Source organism: Hippoglossus hippoglossus, chromosome 13, assembly GCF_009819705.1.
Source record: "Hippoglossus hippoglossus isolate fHipHip1 chromosome 13, fHipHip1.pri, whole genome shotgun sequence".
Lineage (NCBI taxonomy): Eukaryota > Metazoa > Chordata > Actinopteri > Pleuronectiformes > Pleuronectidae > Hippoglossus > Hippoglossus hippoglossus.
The window spans coordinates 16023600-16047916 of record NC_047163.1 but is presented as its reverse complement, the minus strand read 5'-3'; the positions used below and the strand labels follow the sequence as shown (position 1 = coordinate 16047916).

General features: G+C 40.3%; 2 protein-coding genes across 8 annotated transcripts; one reads left to right on the top strand and one right to left on the bottom strand.

Annotated features, from left to right (window-relative positions):
- The first annotated feature begins 5 nt into the window (after positions 1–5).
- Positions 6–2213, top strand: LOC117773130 (homeodomain-interacting protein kinase 2-like). Its single transcript, XM_034604828.1, has 8 exons — positions 6–188; positions 295–345; positions 400–486; positions 619–800; positions 934–988; positions 1391–1474; positions 1581–1750; positions 1823–2213. Exons 1-8 carry the CDS (start codon positions 6–8, stop codon positions 2211–2213), a joined length of 1203 nt encoding a protein of 400 aa, XP_034460719.1.
- A 1511-nt stretch (positions 2214–3724) lies between these two features.
- Positions 3725–24115, bottom strand: porb (P450 (cytochrome) oxidoreductase b). 7 transcript variants are annotated; one of them, XM_034604472.1, is made up of 16 exons: positions 23884–24022; positions 19839–20024; positions 14599–14647; positions 12938–13066; positions 12210–12362; positions 10590–10714; positions 10135–10224; positions 9508–9606; positions 9168–9284; positions 8429–8547; positions 7558–7739; positions 7280–7429; positions 6913–7180; positions 6360–6505; positions 5973–6058; positions 3725–5194 (listed from the first exon to the last, which is right to left on the bottom strand). In XM_034604472.1, the coding sequence occupies exons 2-16, from the start codon at positions 20015–20017 to the stop codon at positions 5050–5052; spliced, it is 2037 nt and encodes a 678-aa protein (XP_034460363.1). In that variant the 5' UTR covers positions 20018–20024; positions 23884–24022; the 3' UTR covers positions 3725–5049. The 7 variants fall into 7 exon arrangements, with proteins under 7 accessions (XP_034460363.1, XP_034460359.1, XP_034460362.1 ...); XM_034604468.1 differs by lacking the exon at positions 23884–24022 and adding an exon at positions 22681–22793; XM_034604471.1 differs by having other exon boundaries at positions 3802–5194; positions 23993–24115.
- Between the last annotated feature and the right edge of the window lie 202 nt (positions 24116–24317).

Genomic DNA, 24317 nt, shown 5'->3' with positions numbered 1-24317 from the left:
AAAAGATGAAATCAGAGAAATCTAAGGGGCCACAGAACAAGATCCTGTGCAGTAGCACCAATCGCTACCTCATCTATGAATTTATCGGACAGGGGTGTAATGGCAGAGTTGCCAGGGCAGTGAATACAAGCACTTCACAGGAAGTGGCCATCAAGATCTTGGACAATGAGCAAGAAGCTGAATTCGAGGTACTTGAAAGATTCATTTCACATGTTCTTGTTTATGAATCGATTATGAAAACAACTGCTGATAAAATGCTGTTCAACTTATCTGTTTTTCCTTTCTCTTCCACAGTCAAAGATGCTTGAAATGCTGAGCATCCTCGACCCCGTCAAAACGAACGTGGTTCACTAAATTGAGAAGTTTGAGAATGAAGGAAAAACCTGTCTCTTGTTTGAGCTGCTGGACATGGACCTCTACCAGCTGTTTGATCAAAGACAAAGGAAGCCGCTGACATTCAACGAGATTCGGCCGATGGCTTTCCAGGTAAAGATGATGTGGCCACAAGTGCCATCAAGTGCTAACATACCTGTATTTCTTCTAGATCTGTTTTAAGTGTGAACCCTGGTCAATGGTATCTGCAACTAACCTTTTATATTGTTTCCTTTGCCTATGAAGTTTTTCACAGCTTTTGACTCCCTGAAGCATATTGGGGTGGTTCACGCAGATGTTAAACCAGACAACATCATGCTGGTGAACCACCAGAGTGAGCCCTTCAGGGTCAAACTCATTGATTTCGGAATGTCCATCAACACCCCAGAGGACTTTCATGGGGATATAATTCAGGCTTTGGGTTACAGGTATAGGTCTTCTTTAAACATGTCGGTACTTGTGTGTTTTTATGATCCACCAGAAATTGTCTCAGTCCTCACAACACATGTGGAATGTGATGATGTACTAAACCACTCTTATGATTCTTGTTTCTATAAACAGAGTACCTGAAATCCTCCTGGGCCTCCCCTTCTCTGAGGCCATAGACATGTGGGGTGTCGGCTGCTTGCTCTTCTTCTTATAACTCGCACATCATCCATTTGGCCACCTCTGCAAGTACCAGTCAGTAAGTAACCAAATATATACTGATTTAAAAGGACAGAGGGTTATTCTGCCGTAGACACATGTCCAAACCTGGGGACTTGTTTTAGAATGTTGGCTGATGTGATTCTTTATATTTTCTCTCCAGATGAAAGCAATCGTCGACAGGCTGGTCAAGCCAGCTGACCACCTCCTCTCTGCTGGCATGCAACCAGCCTCTTCTTCAAGAAGAACCAGCACTGTTCTGACCCAGGATGGTCGATGAGGGTATTTCAACCACTTCAATATTTTATCTCCCAATAAGACAACAGCTTGTGGCTAATGTTTAGTATCTGACTAACATGATTTGTTCTTGCAGACCCCAAGTGAGTACTTTCACAGCAATGGTGATAAGCCTACGATATGGAGAAATCCTATTCACTGCCTGGATGACCTGATCAAAGTAAGCTGTTCATTTCACTAATAAAAAGATGCAAACCAAGTTTCTCTGTTGTTGAGAGACAGGACGCAGTTGAACTGACCTGTCAGATATTTTGTTTTAAATCCAGCTCCACCCAGAGATGCAGAACTCCAGTAAGCTCAGAGACAGGACAGCATTCGTCAGCCTCCTGAAAGGCCTCCTGGAGACCGACCCAGAGAGGAGGATCACACCAGAGGGCGCTCTCCTCCACCCCTTCCTCACGATGGTCCATCCTATGGAACACATGGACAGCCCATAGTAAGTACAGGTACTTGATTTGATTAATTCCTGGTTGAGTGAACCACTAATCTAATGATGTGTTTGTTTCAGTTCAGGAGATGCTTTGAAAAAGAAGGATATCTTGGACTTGGATGGCCTGGATGTTGAGCTATCCTCAGATGGTTTGGCTGAGGAAGAGACCTGGAAGGAAGAGGTTTCAGTCGGAGCGTGCTATACTGACTTAGACTCAGATGGTCTGGATGAGGAAGAGGTTTCAGTCGGAGCGTGCTATATCTACTTAGACTCAGATGGTCTGGATGAGGAAGAGCCCTGGAAGGAAGAGGCTTCAGTCAGAGCGTGCTATATCGACTTAGACTCAGATGGTCTTGCTGAGGAAGAGCCCTGGAAGGAAGAGGCTTCAGTCGGAGCGTGCTATATCGACTTAGACTCAGATGATCGGGATGAGGAAGAGGTTTCATTCAGACCGTGCTATATCTACTGATCAGACTGAGGAAGAGGTTTCACTCGGAGTGTGCTATATCTACTTAGACACAGATGATCTGGCTGAGGAAGAGGCCTGGAAGGAAGAGGCTTCAGTCGGAGCGTGCTACATTGACTTAGACACAGATGATCTGGTTGAGGAAGAGTGCTGGAGGCAAGAGGCTTCAGACAGAGCGTGCCTTGACATAGACCAGATGATCTGTCAGGCATTAGCCGACATAAAGCCTGTCCAGCTGAGAAGACATCAGCCAGTAAGGAGAGTCTACTTGTCAAAGTGAAAAGGAGAATAACGAGCATCAAAAAGTTCTTTGTCAGACTAGTGAGGGACCATGTTTGGATAGAGAAAAACATGAGTTGTTTTGAACAATGTGAACTTGGGAATATTACTAAATGAAATGTAATGTAATGTGAATATCAACAAAAATCAAATCCACTTTCATTTCCTCCCTGCGCATGCTTTGGATGGTTTGATCAAAATAACTTGTTAATATGTGAATACAAGGTTATTGAGTACTAGAAAATGAGCCGATGACAATTTAAGTGCAAAGTGACATTATCATATTGAAGTTTTGTTTAGCCAACAATGTGTATATAACCCAACGCTCCAAAAAGCCAAATACCCACATAGTTGCACATTCATTTGATGTTGATCGACTCAATTAATCTACAGTCATTTCAAATCAAAACTCACTCATGGTCTGATTTTTTTAGATATTTACAGGAAATTACAACTACAGAAATATTTAATATTCTTGTCAGGACTGACTAACGGAGCTGGATTCAATATGCAGATTCAAACGTTAGTGTTAAACACCACTGGCACTCAATCACTGATCTGTGTTTACTAGGTCATTAACATCAGAAACACAGCATTTTGCCCATACTTGATATGAATAGTTGAAAAATATAACATAATTATTATCATATATCCCTCTGGTTGTGGACTACTGGACGGATTAGCATGATCCAAGCATATTGGAGTAAATTATATGTGCGTGAAATTTGGTGCAGCGTGATTGAATTTAATGCGATGGTTGGGCCTTGGTGGAGATATGTGCTCTATTGAATGCCATTTTAGTTTTGAAATATCATTATATTTTTGGACTGTGGGAGGAAGCTTGAGTACCCGGAGAAAACTCCACGTAAACACACGGAGAACATGTAAACTCCACACAGAAAGACCCTGGCTGAACCGGGATTCAAACCGTGAACAGTCCCCTTAAATTCAATCAAGCAAATTAACGTTTAATGTCTAGCAGATATAAGCTACAGTAACTAATGCCTATTTTGTTTACCATTTCATATCACTGTTGCAGCTTGTTATGTGTCATCTTTGTCGTAAATCAATGATTGTTGGCCATGTCAGGGTTTCTGTACCTGCACACAAGCTCTCTACTGCTGCCACTTACAATGCATTACCATGGTTCAATTAATCCACTTGACAAGGCCACTAGATGTAAATTAACCTCAAAGTTTAATTTAATGTGTTCACAAAATAACCCCATTAACGCAGCAAATTATTCAAAATTTATTAATCAAAAATGCATGCCTTAATACAATCAAATAATTAAATCACAAGTGACAGTGTCTCAAATTTATTGGACAGGATATCAACATTTTTATTGAGGAATAAAAGATTTGAAAAGACGTCGACGCATCATGGTTCCGATGCTAAGGTAGTACATAAGGCAGTGTTAAAAAGAAAAAGGCACAGGCTGCACTTTAACTGATCGGCTAAACTGCAAGACAGAACAGTTTGATATGTCTGATTTCTCCAGGTAGGGATGCATATGCGATAGGTCTCATATAACACTAAAATACAAATAATGCCAAACAGAGAAGGTCAATTCTGAACCCTTCAGATGCATAAATTAACCGTTGCCATTTAGGAGACTGGACCTCAAACATTTGACAAACAATGCAGGGTACATTACATACAATTCATTTTCATTGTGCTTAAAGGCAGTCTCTTTAGGGAAACAAAATGTAAAGAATCTACGTTTTTCTATATATGAGCCTCCACTTTCTGTGCCTCCCGAAAGGTTTCCATTATTGATTAAAACTAACAGCAACTTATGCATAAAAGGCTATGCTGCAAGTTTGCCACACCAAAACATTTTCCTCACAGAATTTAACAGTTTTTAAAACCATTTACAGGACTAAACTAGATAATCTCTGAGCAAAACTAATATCCACATTCTTTCATGTCTGAAACGTGAGTGTTTTTACGCTCATTATATGAACGAAGACATGCTGTGATAGTATGCCTATGATCAGTTTATCAGTTAGAAACACTTCACGAGGGCATACAAAATCTAAAAGTTCAATTGAGATTGTTATTTTCACAGTGGAATTAATTCTGGTCCCTTCAGAGTTTGGACTTGGTGCGTCTCTGTCCCTATAAACGAATGCATTTACAACTCAGTCATCGTCTGTTTGAATAGACGCACAGCCATGAAAATGTGTAATTGAAACGTAGTGTGAAAGTGTCACGACTTTACTCAAACCAGCACGTTCCTGTATCTAATCCAAATGACCACATTTGCAGTCGAACACCAGATTACACAAATTCATTCATTCATATGCATCTCGGAGGCTGCTGGATAGTAATAAGATACATAAATAGGAAACACAGATTGAAATTGCTGAATGGGTTCATTGCAGCCTACTGAGGTAGGGTTTGCCTCATGATCTTCTTCGACCTGTAGCTTTTCATGAACCAGGTTGAGTTTCTTTATTATGTGTGTATATATAAAAGATATACAATAAAAAGAACAAAAAAATATTTTGAAAACCACCACTTGAGTAGTGAGACTGAAGCTGAGGTTTGAGGCTCTTTAACTCCATACATCTTGTGAGTAGCGTCCCTTGGTCATCAGTTTTTTTATATAATCTGTGGCCTGGGTGCGCACCATGGCGCCGAGTTCTTCTGTGATCTCATGGAAGGTCGTCTGCACATCCTTGGCCATGCTTTTCGCGTCCCTGAACCAGGAAAGAGATCGGTTTAGATGTCTGGTGGTGGTGTCTTTTTTTAGTAACCATTTTTCTGCGTGGAGGATATTTTAATTTAATTTAGAAATGTTAATACCATGGGATAAACCCCTTGAGATGTATCATCCCATTTTCAAAAGTGGCCCAAAATGTATTGTGTAATTTCTTTAATTAATTAATTAAATATCAGAAAGTCCTCATCAAATTGTATATTTAAATGTAATGTTAAAAAATGGCTGGTTATGCCAATATTATTTTTTCAGGACTGTACTCATACTTTTGGGGTTTTTAAGAACAAAAGTAGTATGATTTTTAACTATTGTTCCTATTGTATTATTGTAGCACTATTTTTTTGAATCACTCCAGGATGCATTACATGCGTACGAATGTGGATTAATTCACATTGTTCCTTTTCAAAATAACGAAACAAAAGCACATCTGTCAGTGTATGTAAAGTAAAGAAATGGAACCATCTGAAAAAAGGAGTGCAACTGCATCTTATTCTTCCACCAGGAGGTGCAAAAACACCAAAGAGACTGGTTTTCCATAAAAATATAGATGTTAATTATATTTTCTATAGTTCTTTCTGTCCAGTTTGATTTTGTAAACATCAAATGTTCAAATTTCTTATTCATTCATTTAGTGGCATAATGTACCAACTTGGGGTCAGTAATATTTAGTCCTAATCAGACCTATTTCACACGATGAATACATTAATGTAATGTGACAATGAATTGTTAATTTAATGCTTATCAAACTTGTGAATTACCCGCAGACGTAGATGTGAGCGTTTTCCAAGTGAATCAGCTTCCAGAGGACCTCCTTGTTTTTCTTCAGGAGATGCTGCACGTACACCTTTATTTGTGGAAAAGACAAGAGTTGCAGTGAATTTACCTTAAACTTTACCATCACAACTAAATGCTAATCCCACACCCTTAAACCTTATTATAACCTGAACCCTAAAATTGAAGTCTTAACCCTCAAAGCCGCAGTTGCAAGACTATGTGTGTCCATTCAGGTTTAAACCTACACCAGGGTATAAAAGGACGAGCTCACACATGCACATTACATAACACTGACTTGTTGACTATTACTCTAAAAACTTGGTAAGTAAAGTGTAATCACAGCTGGTCAGCGGTGAGGTGCACAGTCATACCTTCTGCTCCTGGTCTCTGGAGAAGGCCACATGAAGCTGTGTTAGGACTCCGTTCTTCTCGGCTTCCTCCAGCTCCTCCTGGTAGATATAATCCTCATTCTTATGCCTGCAGCCAAAAAACATCACCGTCTCTCCAACCTCCTTTCCTGTAAGCAGAAACAAAACAATGATTTTTTTTGTGGAAACACTAATCATTACATTCAGACTCCTCGACAGAGATTTTAAAACCCATCAAGTAATTATCAGGCCCAACATTCATCATGTTTTATAAGTAAATTTGTGCACAGGCTATCTCACACAGTTTTGACTTAAAAACTTGTATGTCTGCATCCTGTGTCTCTGAAAATATGAATTTGTTTACTTGTATCCATCAACTGTAATGTCCTTCCCTTTAAATGCTTTTCTGTGGGCAGTAGTGGATTGTACAAAATGATAGAAATGACCAACCTGTTCAAAGGTCTTGCACCTTATTTTTTTCCTTCTTTGTTAAAACACAAGATTGAGGAAAGTCTGACAAACAGCACACACACACACACACACTCTCTGTTAATACCTTGCTGTTTGAGCCAGGCCCGTTCCTGAATGAAGCCCATGAAGGGAGCAATTCCTGTCCCGGGTCCGATCATGATCACTGGGTTTGTGGCTTTGAAGGGCAGGCGGAACTGAGACTTGCGGATGTACATGGGGATGGTGGACTTGTGGCCGTTGTCCGTGACCAGTTTATTCTTCAGCCAGTTGGTGGCAACTCCTTTGTTGGTGCGGCCAGTCTTGGTCTTGTACTCCACCACCACAGCGCAGATGTGGATGCTGTTTGCGTGAACCTACATAACAGAAGAGAGTCATTAACAGCCTTTGATACATTTTTTTCTATGAAATTGAATTAATAAATTACTTGAATTTGTTTTCTCTGCAAGGAGTACCTTAGAAGAGGAAGCAATGGAGTAGTAGCGAGCCTGAAGACGAGGCAGTAGCTCACACAGGTGGTCGATGGGAGGCTTCAAAGAAGGCATATCCTCCAGGACAGCAAGGATGTTTCTACAGGAATCCAACACCCAGCTCTGGTAGAGAGACTGTAGAAAAAGAAATACAATGACATGAGGTAAACGTGGAAAACGTAGAAGAGGGAAGTCAACTGTATAGTGCATCTATCGGAATTAATTATAACACATTTGATGATTCATCATCACTCAACACTGACCTTGCCCTCGGAGGAGGAGGAAGCCATCTTTCGCATGTTCTCCTGCTCTTTGGGGTCCGAGGCGTACTGTGCCAGCTCGTAGAGGACGTTGGTGCGAGGCGAGTTTGTGATGTCCAGGTAATGAGTAAGTGCCGTGCGGTAGGTGGTGGGGCAGGGGAAAGGGTGTTTCTTGTTGGATTCATCTGGAAAAACAATGTCATTGTCAGCAGATGAGATGAAAATATCAAGTATCACTTCAAAGTGTATGTCATGGACCAATCAGATAACTAGAAATATGATACAAACACTCTCAGCCCATACTTGCATTGTAATATATTTTGATTTATAAAATATAGTCAACACATAAAATTTGTGATCGTATTGTTTACAAGACAAAAAGTTATATAAGCCCTCTGAGCAGCACTACCATTTGAAAGACTTCCTATTGGAAGACAGTTTGGCCAGAATAGCTTGTTGGAATGCTAACTTCAACAGAAGTTCATAAGTGATAGAAAGAGAGTAGACATTGAAGCTGCTCCAATACAGGAGCCAGCTCAAAGCGAGCTATGGTTCGATGTTGAACTGTCAAAATGAATTATGGTAGGTGACACAGCTGTTAATGTTAATGCACGCCATCAATTGCTAAAAGGGTTCATAAAATGATCTTATGCAACCACTAATTATATTCCTCGTGACAGGAAACTCATTAAACTTATCACAAAAACAGCAAACGATTTATATTAGAGCAATAAGGTGTAACTGCAGTGACATAATATTAACTTCATGTGCAATAACACATGGGGCTGATACTCCCTGATCGACTTATCAAGGGAGGATTTATGGGAGGGACAAGGTGGTTAAGTCAAGGTGCGTGGGGCTGTCAATGCCATACCATCAAGGTTGTTGAGAGAGAAAACCACATCAAGGTCCACTCCAAGGACTTGTCCCAGCTTGTTCACCAATGCAGAGTCATTAATGGGGAAAATGGCCACGTGGTCTCCTGACTCGTATCTGAAACCACAGAACATGATTACACTTTGACCTGTGTTCACAAAGCATCAGGTAGCATTGTGATGGTCCCAGTTTGCCTTGTGTATGTTGTCACTGTGTCTGGCTGTGCTGTAACAGAGGTGGAGCTGCATATAGTGACAGAGCCCCACAGAATATAAACACCTCAGCTTCCAATATGGTTTCCTCTTCCCTGCCTGCCTCAGCATATTTATCCACATACACCCACATTAACACTACTGATACCGCTGACTCAACAAACCCCATCTCTTGTGTTTTATTCTTGTACAATAAATTGTTTTCTTTTAATGGTATTTGGGTTCTTTTCCAGTTTTTTTTGTCATGGTCTATGGGAAGTAAGAAAGAAAAAAAAAAAAGGAACTGCAATTGCACTCAGTAGAGCAGATACCTCCACCAAAGCCCAACAGTCCAACAACAGACAAACAAAATAAGCTCCAATGTTTGAGGGAACAAATCATCCCTCCACCAATCTGTTCTGTTTTTGTAAGTGTAATTTTGCTTACAAACAAATATACACACCAACCAACAAACAAACGGACAGAGGTGAAAACAGAACCTTATCTACGGAGCTATTCACATACTGTGAGTTTAATCAGTCTCACCTGATCTTAGAGCCTGTTATGTCCAGTTCAAGGTGCATGAGATGTCTATCACCAGCTTCATTGAGTTTGCGGTTGACAGTGACTGGGGCCAGGAAAGGATTTTTCGAATCATAGGGCCTGTAAAACAAATGGTTGATTAAAAGAGACTGAAATGAATACAGAAAAAATCTATTATTCCATAAAGAAACAACAAGGTTTGGTTAAAAATTTAGCAATGCCTCATTTTACACAGTAACCAATTAGATGCAATTAGATGTTAAATGTAGATGAAATGTGAGCAGAGACTAAACACACAACACTTTCATGATGAATGAGTCCTGGTAGTGAACAGAGAACTTACGGCTTTTGGACCTCAAAACTCTTAAGGCGGCCAATCTCTCCTGAGTACACTTTGTTCATTTTGAGGTCAGTGTGCTCCTTTAGCTCGTACTGCCGTATGCTGTGAGGAAAAATAATGCGAAGTTAGCCTCTTCAGACTCTCTGCATACAACCACAGTAGGACCTATTTGAACTTCTAGAGAGATAAATGAAAATAGATGCTGTAAAATTGACACTTGTTTTCTAGGCTAATGGATGTTAACTTAGGTAAAATGCAGTGTAATGCTTGGACAGGATTCTTGGCATTTGTTAATTTCAAATAGAGATGAGCGGGAATCACCACCTAATTCTGATACGTCCTTATTTAACATATGGATGTTTCACAAAGGTTAAAATTTATTTTGGGTGGAATATCACTTTTAAAACTAGTGTATGTGATGCTAATGTGTCACCGTTGCACATAACTGTCTGGTGATCAACTTATAACTTCATTCTTGGATTAATTTATTTTTTAAACCTGAGCTGAGAGACTCCATGAACCAATTCTGCATTAGGGAACAGAAAAGGGATACTAAAACAGGAATACTACACTAGGGAGTATATATTGGTAAAATAATGCACAGAAATTGTGGAATGTCTGTGATTGCACCTTGAATCATCTCCTGAGGCTTCCACTCCAAAGTGCTGACAGACGGCCGGCCAGAACTGCTCCCTCCATGAGACGAAGTCCTCCTCCAGACTGAAACACAAAAACACAGTGTGTTTGAATTAACATCCGTTCAAAGGGGGCTGGTTGAAATTATTATTAATTTATTGTTTAATAAAAAAAAAAAAATGTCATTGAATTTTAAAGGTCTATGAAATGCTAAAATTGTAAATAATCCTTTATGGTGCATGAATGTGTTCAGTACGTTTAACAGCTTATTCAAATTTCATTTATGTGAACGTCGGAGAACTTTGCAGATCAGCTGCCTTCCATCATGTGCTTCAACCATCACAGACTGTGGTTCATGTCATGTAACTTGTGCTTGACTCTAAACCTCAATAACCAGAGTAAATGAGCTCAGCAATTCTTTTAACACCAAGAAGGAACTGGTCACTTACTTGCCATCATCATCTCCCTGGCCAAGGTCAAAGATGCGCTTGGCTCCCAGTTCTTCCAGCCTTTTGTCAACGTAATTCCCCATTGCATTGTAGTGTTCATATGTTTTGTTGCCCAAAGCGAATACCTAGAGAGAGAAAAGGGTGCAACAAGAAACCATTAGCCAACGACTGGCGACATTCTGAACTGAAGAATCAGTTAAACTGGAACCAAGGATACATGAGGAATGTTATAGGAAAATATACGATTAACAGTTAATCTCTTGTCTTGATCATCAGTTCAACAGAGCAGATATTTGACTACCTCTCTGTTGAATGGTGAAAACATTCTGAAGTAAAAAACTTAAGAGAAGACTATGGATAAAAATACAGATACATACAAAAAACATGACGGTGCACAAGAATTGTAGATTTGAGTCAAGTTCCTCACTCAAATGAGGCCAGGGACACTGCACCACAATAATGACACAATGGCACGCACACACACACACACACACCAGACATGACAAATAACAAAGTCTTTTCTTTCATGACGCCCACAAAGCCAGATGCAGTTCGTTCCTATGAAGCCTGCGTGCTTAATATGACAGCCATGCAAACTAACATAATACAATAATGTTGCGTAACACAATAACGCTGCTTCACCCAGGAAAACAATGAACAAAATTTGAATTAAAATGGAAATGGGACTCACATCCTCAAGGTTCATTACGGGAGTATCGCTAATAAAGCCTGTACTGTTCATTGAAATAGTGTGAGCCAGCGATTGAAATTCCATGCAACCTTACCTCTTAAAAATCTCAAAGGGAAATCATTCAGAATCTTCTCAAACCTGATGTGTGGCTATTCTATCATTACAGTGTAGAGATGAAGGTGAGGAGCAAAACTGAAGCGTCACAGGACACTGACAAATGTAGTTACTTGACATCTATATTAAATCTTTATTGAGTTAATGTAATTTTACTGTTTAACAAGTTAAACAGTTGAGTGTAAACTAGAACCCATTACCCAGTTAAGCTGGGCTCAAACTACTTGAGTTTTAAAAAACATTTAAAATTTGGGTTGCATCGCAATAATAATGAGAACCATAAGATATTCTTTTTCTATTATCTTTAACATGCCCATACAACAAGATTAGAAAATAATGGCCTATCACAACGTAATCATCCTGATTTTGAATCCTAAATATCAAATGTGTTTGATAATTATCAGGGTGGCCTTGAGAATTCTGCAGAAAGCTCAGGATGTTTAAGTATGGCTATGAAACCCCTCCCACTTCCAGATAATCGGGCAGAACATCAATGCAGAGCGAGGTTTCAGGCCAGGATTCCCCCTCCGATTCTCAGGGGGCCAAATTGGTCCAATATTCCTGTAGTCTGAGCCCAGCTTTGGTTGATCAATATTGCTATTTTGATAAACTTTTAATAACTCAAGCCTCTTTAAAACTATCTAGCATTTGTCATTTTTAGTTTTTTAACATTGGGCTCTAGAGTATTTCCTCTGTTTCTGAACCAATTAATTAACTGAGGAAATAAAGAAAATAACCTTTAGTTTTTTGCTCTACAAAAACTCTTAAAAGCCTGTAAGAATTAGAAAACAAAAAGCTTGACTATTAAGACTCACAGTGTAGTTTAGTCCCGAGAGGTCTTCATCATCGTTTTCCTGCAGCCAGTCGTAGAAGTCCTGGGCGTTATCAGTTGGGTCACCTTCACCATAGGTGGCCATGCAGAATATGGCGAGGGAGTTGTTAATCTCAGACAGACGGGACAGTTCCCCCTGGAACATGAGAAATCGGTGTCAGAACATGAAAAATGTTGTTGCGGTTTCAGTAAACGTGCAACTCTATATCTATCTATCTATCTATCTATCTATCTATCTATCTATCTAAGTATTGTATCTATACTTCTACAAGTATGGCAACACATTTATGGACTAAATCTTAGGTCATTAGATTGTGCACTTTGTATTATTTTGACTGACGTTTCATACACATTTAGACTGGAGTGTGTGTTGTTCTTGGTTTTAATCATCTCTCTTGTCTGGAGATCAAATATATAATTAGAAGAGACCACATTATCCTGACAGTAATTAAGTTATTTTATAATATGACCTGGTATATTAGCATTTTTAGACAATGCAGAAGAGTAAGATTATCATTGGGGTGTTTATTGAATTATTGACATGCCACAGTGGTTTTTCTTCAGTCTTCAGCACTGCAGTGATACCTCTTCCATGATGCTATGACACAACATTCACTGGCAGCTACTAAGAGCATCATCCAGAAGAATGAGAAGAACCTCTGTTACATTTTACTACACTGGTTTGTGTGTTGTTCCACTCATGCAAATTACCATGTCATACTCCTCTGGATCGGTAGCCATTCCTTTCATGCCATAGCGCTGAGCGTCTTTGGACAGTCTGTTGGCAAATTCCTCCGCTGTGCCCGTCTGGGAGCCGTAGAACACAATGATGTTCTTGCCCTGGTAACAAATCAGCAGAAAATAGTTCACATGCTACATGAAAAATAATTTCCCCGCGACTATAAATACACCCAAACAGTCTCTTTGGTCTGACACAGTTGGGTCACCTGGTATTAATTTATTCTGTGACAAAAGAAAATAACATATCCTTCAGTGTGGTTTCTTTTCAGATGTGTGCCAAAAAGCAGAAGCAACAGTTATGTCTTGTGCTGAGTCAACACGATGACTCAGGAAAGGAATAGCAGAGTGCAAATGCAGAACGTCGAGCTCTCCAAGACAAATGGACAAAAGATTTATTCATGATGAAGTAAAAAACAAAAAACAAAAGCCAGTTTGTCTAGTTACTTGAGGCACACATGCAGTGAAGAGAAAGTCCAATCTCGAGTATATTACAGGTGGAAACATGCAGCTTCACAGGATAAGATCAAATATGGCTGAATAAAGTTTTTTTTTTTTTTTTTTTAAGATAACGCTTGACAGCTTTTGTGCCGAACAAGCAGCTTCAACAAGACGTCATTCTGACAGAGACAATGCAGGTAAGGTTCGTAGTGAGCGAGCTAATAGCTAAGAAAACAAAAACCTGGAATTGACCCTAACCCTAACTGTATTTACATCCCGAGGATTTCCCCATTTGGATCTCTGTTTGGGACGGATTACTCCTGTGAGCAGCTCTTTTTAAAAACTGACTCTTGCAAAAATCCAATTATGCTCAAACTGACTGACCCAAACCTGGAAAACCAGCTGCAAGTAGTCACAAGCATCTGACATCAGACACCTCGGCACAGAGAAGCCGTTCAAGCCTTCATTAGCGAAGTTAGTGTGGTACATGTGTTCAGTAATTTAGTATGGTCCTGAAAGAATGTTGTAAAAAGCTAAATGGCCCTTGGAAAACAGGTTCCTCAAGCTGCATGATGCAAAAAAAAGACTGAAACTACATTAGATTGAAATTATGTAACACTTCTTCTCCAAGACATAACTTATCTTTACATAAGAAAATACTTCTTATCTGTGCCACAATGTTCCCATAATAATTCATAATAAAGAAACGCTAAGGAGACCAAATTAAATAGCACTGGGGGCCAAACTTCTCTTCTGCCACCATCTCGGTATCTGAACTATTTGCTGCAAAACCACATGATTCAAAACCAAAGTCTTTTCTCAAGGCTGGCTTGAAAACAGAGGAGCATCAAAGTCAAAACAGGGCTTTCAGATATAAAGCTGGAAGAAGAAGTACACTCATCATAGTCAGAGAGCAACAGAGGAGGGAATGTGTAGCATTTGATTGAAAGCAATTTTTTGGAATCATTTACTGAGGAAAACAAGGGGTCAACATTGACACTGGTGAACACTGCAAGTTTTCAAGTCTGACAGGCTTCAAAATTCCTTTTAAAACCAGTTCTTAAACCCGAATAAATGTTTTGGAACATCAGCAACAAAAAAGAAAGTATCTATGCTGGAAAGATAAAACCACAGACTCAACTTAAACACCAGTGACGTGAATACGTCAGTGACAAGGAAGCAACGTCACTCACCGTTTTCTTCATCTTTTCAATGAAACTCGTCTCCCTTGGGGTGGGTGCTCTGGATAAAATGAAAAAAATATTGTACTCGTTATTAAGCAAATTTGGGTTAAATTACACATAATAAGACTAAGACATGACACTGATTTCCCCAACAGCAGTGATAGTGTTTTTCAAATGTTGTTCATGGAGATAAAGCAGATTTCAAGGTTGTTGGTGCTTTCAAACCTAACTCCCAATTCAATAGAAAGTTAAGATAAATCCAGATACAAGGACATTGACTTCATTGAAAACATCTGACTTTATTGTTTAGCTGATCAGAGTTGGAAACATGGGCATATTTTCCTGCTACATGTATAGACACTATTGATGTAAACAAACCAAAACATTATATTGTGGCCTGTAGCAGATAATAAATAAGGAGGTTAAAGTCAAGTGTAAACGACATCAATAACTTACAGTTGATAATGTGATACTGTGTTTGGAGTTCTGGTGATGAGATAATGCTTCTGTTTACATTTAGATCCCTGATAGTACTTTTAACCAGACAATAGGAACAGAACAATGTTAGTTGTCTTTAAGGTCAGAGTGAGGCCAGGTCAAAATCCATGAAAATGATTTTCAATCAAATGATTTAGGTAATTCAGAATACAAAGGTGAGAGAAGAGCAGGGACTCATCAGGCTGTGATATGAGGAAATACTATGACTTGTGAGGTGAACATGGTGTAATTATCTTCTTAAGTTTACATTACACATTTTATATTAATTACAACAGAAGTGGTTGACAATCATTACAGTTCACACACACTATGGTAATCTAATCGCCTGGGTCGGATTGATCCAGGAAGTAATTCATTGGATGGGATCAGATCAAAACAAGTCCAAACACAGTGTCACTAAAAAGGTACACAGGAGGCAAAATCCATTATTCCATCAAATAAAAGGCAACACCACTTCATCCAGCATCAAAGCTCTGAGAGGACAGCTGCAGCAGGAACAGGAATAAAAAGGCGACAAATTTTGTGGCGAATGTAAATTTTTGATGATCATAGAAAAGCCGGTAAAGCTGTAAAGTGTAACAGAGAAAGTATATTAATTTAGTTATTGCTATAATATTGCATATTAATACTTAACTATTGTCCTCTTCTTTTTAGCTAACCAGCTGTCTCCATGAAGTAGAATATTTTACTGAAAGTGTCAGTTTACATTTAATCTCCAGCAGACGTTGAGACAAATATTTACAAGCTATGAAGCCGTGTGCAGAGAGTTTTTATTGCATGTGGGTTTGATGGCCAACACGTGTTGGGTGTATAGTACATACAGCAAATAATACCCCTATTAATTTATTCATTAAAATGTATTGTTTTCTGAGAGATATTTTGTGACGACAGGTAGCAATGGAATTTTAACACATTCTATTTAATCAATATCTCCAACAATTCCTTTATCAATTTGATAAATACTGTAGTTCACTTATTAAGATTTATCTTCTATTCTCAGCAGTCTTTTGATTTATTGGACATTACCATTAGTAACAGCCTGAAACTGAACATTGTGTCGTTGTTACATTATGTTACAATACATTATCATTTAGCTGATGCTTTTATCCAAAGCGACTTATAATAAGTGCAATAAGTGATTTGTATTTGCAAATCATGAATTTGAGTATCTCTGAAACAGGATATATGTAATCTGCCAATTCCACTCTAATGATATTAGATTTTAATAGAGGTAATAAAACAATTTAAATGTCTAGAATCATAAAACTATAAATAAAGTGTAATACATACAGGCAAATTCAAATGGAACAAAACAAAAAAATAAATCTTAATGTGTCCAACATGAAAGTAAACCTCATCTGCTCCGTCACTGTTTGAACAATTTGAAACAGTTGAAACAGTTCAGAGCTCATCATCTGTATATATTGTCAATCAACTTTCTTTCATTCATTCATTAATTCATCCATACAGGAACGACACCTTTTCACGGTGAGTCAGTTCAGTCCTCGCAACCCAGAGGTAATCTTATGATGCTTCCATAAAATGGAAATCAGAGCTTGTGCTTGTGTTTGATTACTGAATAAAGTCAAACAAGGCTTTAAAATGTGTAATGATGGCCAATGAGCTTAATGACTCAGCTTGTGGAAAAGAGGGAGAAAAAAAACTGACCCAATAATTAAATTGTGTTTGTGGTCTCATACATTTTATCACCATATCTTACATAACCCAGTGGGAACATCGAATGGATTTTGAAACCACTATCTTCGCCAGTCTGTGATAGAAACTAGCAACTACAGCGTGTGTAGAGAGACAACCGTTCGACAGTTACAAAGATCTGTGCGATCAAACTTAACAGCAGCTGTTATCAAATGTTTAACACAGCTCCAGGCATGCATCAGTAAAAAAAAAAAAAAACTCTTACTGTGCAGAAATTCATACTTCACTGACCTCTCGGCAGCATCTCTCCTGTCCTCAGGCAGGGAGAAGACACAGCCCATGGCATGCAACCCTGTAGCTCGTCACTACCTCTAGCACCTCTGGCTAGGCCACGCCGGGAACCGCCACGCTCAAAAATCAAAAGCAGGTCGCAGGACAGTCTACAACCACACAAGATGAAAAAAAAAAAGAAAAGCCAGTCCAGAAAGGCAGCAGGACACTCGCAGGTTTGGAAGAGCTGCCTGCCTTCACCTTAGAGGCACCAACACGATCTGAACTCTGTCTCTTCCTGTGCTGCTCTCTGAAATCAGCAGCGTCTGTTCCACACACACACACACACACACACACACACACACACACCACAGCAGTCTACAAGCCCTGTCAGTGTCTGGCAACCACTGAGGACACAATGGTGGGAAACTGACTTTCCCATAAAATGTAGCCGAGCTGCAGACCCACACTTTTGACTCACACAAACACACACTGAAACACTCAGGGGCTGAAAATGCCTTCCTCCTCATCCCGCCTCTTCCCCTCTCTGCTCTGAAAGGTGTTCAGGACGAAAAAGTCTACGAGATCCATTCTGAGAATTTGGCTAGTTATCACAGCAACTCCCCGGTGGAGCACTGAAAGAGGAGGAGGTGGTGGTGAGGGGGCTGTGAATGGTCGTGTTTTTTTCCTGAAGTATCCCCGCCCCCATCTCATTGGAGGAGAGAGAGGGGAATGTCATTGCTATAGCAACCTCATTTATCATAAAAGGATTGCATTTGTGACATGGCTCTACTCCAAAAGCAGAGCAGCTCAGCCCACACAAGCGCACACACACACACACACAAAAGAATAACAGGGGAGTGGGGAAGGAAGAATAAAAAAAAAAAACTTGGGGAAAAGAAAGGGTTGCTTGTCTTTTGCCTCAACTTTCCACCTTTGGAGAGGACTCACAAATGGAGCTCTGGCTCTCCCTCCTCATTTGTTCTCCAGGGAACTTTCAAAATGGGTTCAGGGCCAAAAACAAAAGCACAGGAAAGACATGGAAGACTACGCCCCCTTCATAACAGTTAGGTAATCACTGCTCCCTTTGAGGGGAGGGGGCACCAGCCTGGCTCTTCTGTTGCTCTGTGTTCCCTTCCTGTATTCCCGCCCTCCACAGATGCGCATTCTCCATAAAGCAAAACATGTTCTCCAGGGGTCTTTCCCCCCTTTCCAGCCAACCTCCTGTTTTGAACACAAATGGATCTCCCTCACTAAGCTCCCAACACCGTCTCCGTTCACACAAGACCTCAGCCACACAGCGAGCATGAGCGCTGCTGGCCCGTGACTTTACTCTGGTGACCGAAGAAAGTATGTTGTGGTTGGGGAGGGACTATAAATGTGGCCAGTTGAACGGGAGTCCACTTTAACCTAGCCAAGCCTCCATCACTCACTGATAAGTGATCAGAGAGAGACAGACAGAGAGACAGACAGAGAGAGAGAGACAGACAGAGAGAGAGAGGGAGAGACAGAGAGAGAGAGACAGAGACAGAGAGAGAGAGAGAGAGAGAGAGACAGACAGACAGACAGAGAGGGAGAGAGAGAGAGAGAGAGGGAGAGACAGACAGAGAGGAAGAGAGAGCGAGACAAACAGAGAGAGCGGCGGGGGGTGGCAACAAAGGTCGCGACTAGTGGAACATTTACAAGAGCCTGAAGCTGTGCACCTTTACACACATGCTTCAAGGCCAATTTATTAACAACTCGTAAACATAAAAAGTCTGATTTAAGGAAAACATTTGTCTCCTTCTAACTGCTTATGTCTAAGAAGACACTGGCAGATCAGTAGGGAAAAGCTCTTCAGTCATTTCTGTGCTTAACTATGAGTAATGTCCAATAAAGAAGAAAACATAATGCTGCAACTTTTAATTAGTTGTTTGATTAGTTGATAGACTGAAAAATATTTTTTTAAGACAATCCCCTGTTGTGCACACACAGGACACTAGTGGAGCTGAGAGTTTGGCCAGTTTGATATTTGATCTAATGTGAGTTAAACCGCCTACATTGAACATCTCAGAACTAAAAGAAAATTGTACTTGCTTGATTCTTGTTGGTCTGGGTTTGTACCCTCATGGTTGAATGCACTTATTGCAAGTCGCTTTGGATAAAAGCGTCAGCTCAATGAAATGTAATGTAAATCTGGGACAAAAGCTTAACTCAGATCAAACGGACACTGATTTCGCTATTGAAGTTAATGTGGTGCCTCTTGCTGAGGTTTGTTCAGCTAAAGTAATTGACGTCACAACCTGGTAATGAAGAACCGTGATCCCTGAAAGAATCCTTTGGACCAACGGTTGTCAAGCTGTCTCTACACACGTGTGTAGATATTAACTTCTCCAACCGCATAATACCAAGATATGAAACTGCAGTCTAAAACAACCTTTAACTTCTGCAGGGCAAGATATGAGAATATTTACATCATTAATGGCAGTCAGATCTGCTCAAATGAAATGTTATAAGAGTCAGTAGAACTCAGAATAATAATCTATAAAATATACATGATACAAATCCCCCCCCTTAGGTAGTAGTCGCACTGGCCGTCGGGGACATAGGGATAACCGGGAAAAAGGCCGGTGCATCAGTGTCACTACCCCCACAGCGGTCGACCCCAGATTAAATCCAATTCATAGTTTTTATTCTTACCCATAAAACAACTCTGATTTTTTTCTCCTTAACCTACAGTAACATCTGAATTGGAACCTGATTACACTACAAAGACCTTTTTAAATAAACAGAGCAAAACACAACAGGAAAAAATATTACCCAGGTGTACCCTGATGGATACTCACGGTACGTCAAGCTTCTTGAATTCAGGGATGGGCTCTATCTTCTTGCGGGACATGAACCAATAAACGACCAGGCCAACTATGAGTGAGAAGAGGAAGAGGTCCAGGTTGCTAAACAGAGGCTCCTCTTCTTCTGCCATGGGATCGGTGTGTGTGGTGGTCTCACTGTCCATGTCTGCCATGTTAACACTGTACATGGGGACAGTAAGAGCACAGAAATTAGTCCAGTTAAAAACAACGTAAACACTTAAATAGAGCTGAAACTGACATGCGACTCATTGATTATTTGACAGGACGTTGATCAGCTTTGATAGCAATCCATCATTTCTTTCATTTATCAACTAAACAGTTTAGAGTGTATGCGCCCTCGATAGACATTATCTGACTACAGTCCATTTTTACTAATTTCAATGAATGAGTTTCATGTTTACAATCTTGTTTTAAAAAATCCAGCTGAACAACGGGGACATAAAACTCTTTACGCAGCTGCTGGGAACATTATGATTTCCAGCATATATGAGCAAGATTCAACTTGTTCTACCATACAATGACAGCTTCTGTGCAGGAATTAATGGACAAATGGCTCTACCGAACATTCTACGGCATTGTAAGCGACTGCTCTCTATACTTGAGGAATCTATTTTGAAGCAGCAGCTTGTCTCACAATGAGCACAAGAGGACTTCATGTTCCCAGCTCTCAGGTTACTATTTGGTTAAAGCGGGGAAAATAAGGAGATCCGGATTTCTCTGATCCTTGGGACCTGCTGTTACATAGCTACAAGTACAGTTGGACTGAGTTTTACTCAGCGATGTTCACACACTTACAACTTTACTGCTGACTCACGGATATTAAGCAAACAACTTCAACTACCATGTACAGAGGTAACTGTGTGCCACCCAAGTAAGTACAGGAGTCACAGGGACTTCATTGCCTGCAGTAAAACCTAACATGGTCAAAAACACACTCAAACTTAAACGTCTAAATAAAATATTTTAAAATCATGTTTTCACAAATATCACATTTTATATGTATCATTTTACAATATAAAACGTTATATTAACAGGTAATGTGGTTAAAATTGGTGATTATCAATCACTAAAGCAAGAATTTCAAAGCAAGGCAAATGATTAATTTAGTTTTTTAACATTAGCTAGACAGCAGATTTAATAATACAGCAGGTTATTTTCATATAGTGTGGTAATCAATAGTTTCTAACTAATCTGTTAGGGTTTTTATTTTAATTATACTAGCTAGTTTGAAAAGGCAATCTAGTTATGTCATTAAAATTTATTGTCCGACCAGTCCTGGATTTTAGGGCCAATACTAATATTAAGAATGACTACATAAAACAGTTGAGTTGAAACTGCTTTAGAGAAATGTTGTGTCTACGTCATGGTCATTTGGGGTAAATAATATTCTATTATTTTGTCCACTAACGAAACATCTCTCTTTATCAACAGTACATCAGCAACAGTTATATCTAGATGTACCTATTAAGTTTGATCCCCATGGAAACTCAAGGTACTAGGGGTGTAACAGTACATGTATCCGAACTGAAAATTTCCAGTATGGGCCTTTCGGTTCGGTACGCACACATACCAAACAAATACAGCGTGTCCACGTGCTGAACTTATTGGTGTGTGTGTCTCAAATTCCGAGGGTAAACTTTAGCAAAGGACCGGATGTGCTGTAGGCTCATCGTCATAGCGACTGCAGACAAACAGGAGTGTGAAGACCCTCCCTGATAATTTAGGTCCGCTGCGTAGGAACACTTCAGTTTCACAGTTACAATAATGACGACGGACAAAGAACGAGTGGATTGTACAGAAGCCGACATTGCGCAACTGCTATCGGACATGTAGCTGGTAGCACAACGAACATGCCTACTTGTTTGAAACGATGTCCCACTAACATTGCATTTTTGCTTGAAGATATATGTAAACATGCCTTATTCAAATGTCTAAAAAAAACTATATCTGTTATATAGTTTGACTTCTGTACTTGGATTATCCAAGATGTTTCCAACAATGTTTAAACCCAGAGAAATCCACAATTAAGTCATTGGGAATAACACTAACAGTAGTGGGACATGGAAGGAATGAGTTGCGTGCAAACCAGGCTCCCCGCGGCATTAAAGCTGCCGCTTGCAAATTATTCAGACCGTGTCAAAGCAATAATGAGCGACATCTGTGTTTTCATAGTAGCGGACATGCGACCATTCTCTGTTGTTGAGAACACAGGGTTGAAACACACGCTGAAAGTAATCGAGCCCCCTTACGAAGTTTCCTCTTGTCCGCATTTCAGCCAGCGAGTCATACCAGCCCTTTATAAACCTCTGTCCCTAGCGTGCGAGTGTTCTCCACACCGGAGACATTGTTAGTGCCAGCAGGGCCCTCCCCTGACCGGGACTTCAAAACCGAGGTACGTAGTGAACCGTGATTTTTTTTGTACCGTTACACCCCTAACGGGTTCCAAGCTGAAGTTTTGGTCCCTTATAATTTATCAGTGTCTTCGATTTGTTGCCATGCCATTTCCATGCAGACCGTTCTGCTTAGTGATTTCCCAACAGGATCAATTAGTAGCGCAAAGTGAAAACAAAAGTGGCTCCTGTCTCAAGTTCAAAACCCAATTAAGTTAGCAGCTTGGTAGTAACATGAAAATTATACCTTAACTACACAGCAACAGAGATGATGTCTACGAGTTATTTCACAGGCAGCCTCTGTCAAAGATATGAGGGAAAACAAGGGTAAGCTGTAGAACTACCATGATGAGTCAGGCAATTAATCTGCAACTATTTGAAAATAATTTATCCTTCTTGTCTTCTCTTAAACGTACACTATGTACCTTTGGCTGGTGCTGGTCTCTATCAAAAAACCAAGGACTTTGTTTGATGACGTTGTGAAGCAGCGTGGGGTCATGGGAGTTGTTGTCTTAACCACCATTGCTGTATAATATCTACCTGATGCAAATTATGGTCAACCGGTGCTCAAACTGGTTTGGAAAACTATTGTGTTGAGTTTCTTCCGGTTTCCGATCCACTTATTTAGAAATTCTCTGGCATCTGTTTTCTCCAGAACAATGGCGACATTGGCGAGTGTTATCATGTTGGAGTTGGAGCTGATAGCTGTTGAAGAGCAATTACTTTTTCTTAGAGAAATGCAACTTCGAAAGAAAAGAAAGACGTTGGAGGAGATGGTTTGTACGACCATTAAACGGATTGAGGCGAACGGGAGATTTCGGAAATACCGTCTTGCTCTTGCGGTGTTTGGGGAGGTGAACTTCAGGGTATGGCATTGGGTTCTGCGTAGGGTACACATCTACGCGTAGGCTTCGCTGGAGATATGTCGAGAATTTGACGCAGAAGCATGAATTGTGCTTTACTGGAGATCCGTTAAAGTTGCAGTGCGCTGTGCTCTCTCGGCCACCGTACACCCCCCTCTGGCACCGTGAGTAAAGTGGTCATGTTGCTGGGGGCTCAGGTGAACGCCCACTGTTTAAACACATGATAAATTCAACATCACATTAGGTTAACAGCCATTTATTTGCCTTGGCAGCCAGCGGCGCTTTAAATGATCATGAAACAGACATGGACGAGCCGCGGTGTGAGAAGCTGTGGCTGTGGCACCGGTTCACAGACAGTCAGCGGGAAGCACCACACATCAGATTCATTATCCAAGAGTTATCCAGGAACTGGTTTGGTTTGATTCCCCCTGCTTCTACAATTACTCTGATAAAGTCATCAAGATGACCACGATAGCCAGGAGGAGTGGACTCAGGGCGCCGGCTATTCCCTGGATCGTGACAACACTGAATGGGAACGTGATAGTGTAAAAATAAGGAATAAGAAAACTGACACAGGTTAACTCTAAGGCAGAATAACAGTCTAAAACATGCTGTTTGTAAATAATATTAAATATGTTAAGCCACCAAAGAAACGGCTCGTCGGACTGTGACATAAGTTCGCCTCAGTTTGCGTAACACAGCAGTCAGCACTTATCCCAAGCTAACGTTTCACTTAAAAAGCAGAACATTTCGCCTCCATCTTACCCCTACAGTTTCACAGAACGTGTCTTCCTCCCCGAGGCTCCGTCCCCACAGACTGCCACAGACTAGAGATGGACATAAGTCATATAAAGATGAGTTTGAAGTTCCTCACCTTCTCCTCTCCTCTTCGTGTCAGGCTCACAATGCGCTCCATGCGGAAGGGAACTTTACGCTTTGCGGGACGAAACCATCTGCAGCGTGTCGGCGGGGGTGGAACACCTTTGCATTTACGAGGCCAAATAACTTTTATAAATGCATATTTAAACCTTTGATCATTTCAAAATATAATTTAGAAAGAGGTACTCGTCCTCTAAGCGACCACTGGATTTATTCGGTCTCGTCTTCTGAGTCTGGCAGCCACGTGTTTTGAGTTGGGCTGCTCCATAGGCATGCAGCTTTGTGTCAGCGTGCACACGTAACCTGTTATAACAATAAAC

Bases quoted from the DNA above. Each gene is read 5' to 3' on its own strand.
- LOC117773130 (XM_034604828.1), top strand. From the start codon at position 6: ATGAAATCAGAGAAATCTAAGGGGCCACAGAACAAGATCCTGTGCAGT. The intron at 801-933 runs GTATAGGTCTTC...TTCTATAAACAG, and splicing joins ATTCAGGCTTTGGGTTACAG to AGTACCTGAAATCCTCCTGG. The intron at 989-1,390 runs GTCGGCTGCTTG...TTGTTCTTGCAG, and splicing joins AGGCCATAGACATGTGGGGT to ACCCCAAGTGAGTACTTTCA.
- porb (XM_034604468.1), bottom strand. From the start codon at position 22,778: ATGGTGGTTAAGACAACAACTCCCATGACCCCACGCTGCTTCACAACG. The intron at 9,607-10,134 runs GTGCAATCACAG...TTTTCCTCACAG, and splicing joins GCCTCAGGAGATGATTCAAG to CATACGGCAGTACGAGCTAA. The intron at 6,059-6,359 runs GTATGACTGTGC...CCACAAATAAAG, and splicing joins CCAGAGACCAGGAGCAGAAG to GTGTACGTGCAGCATCTCCT.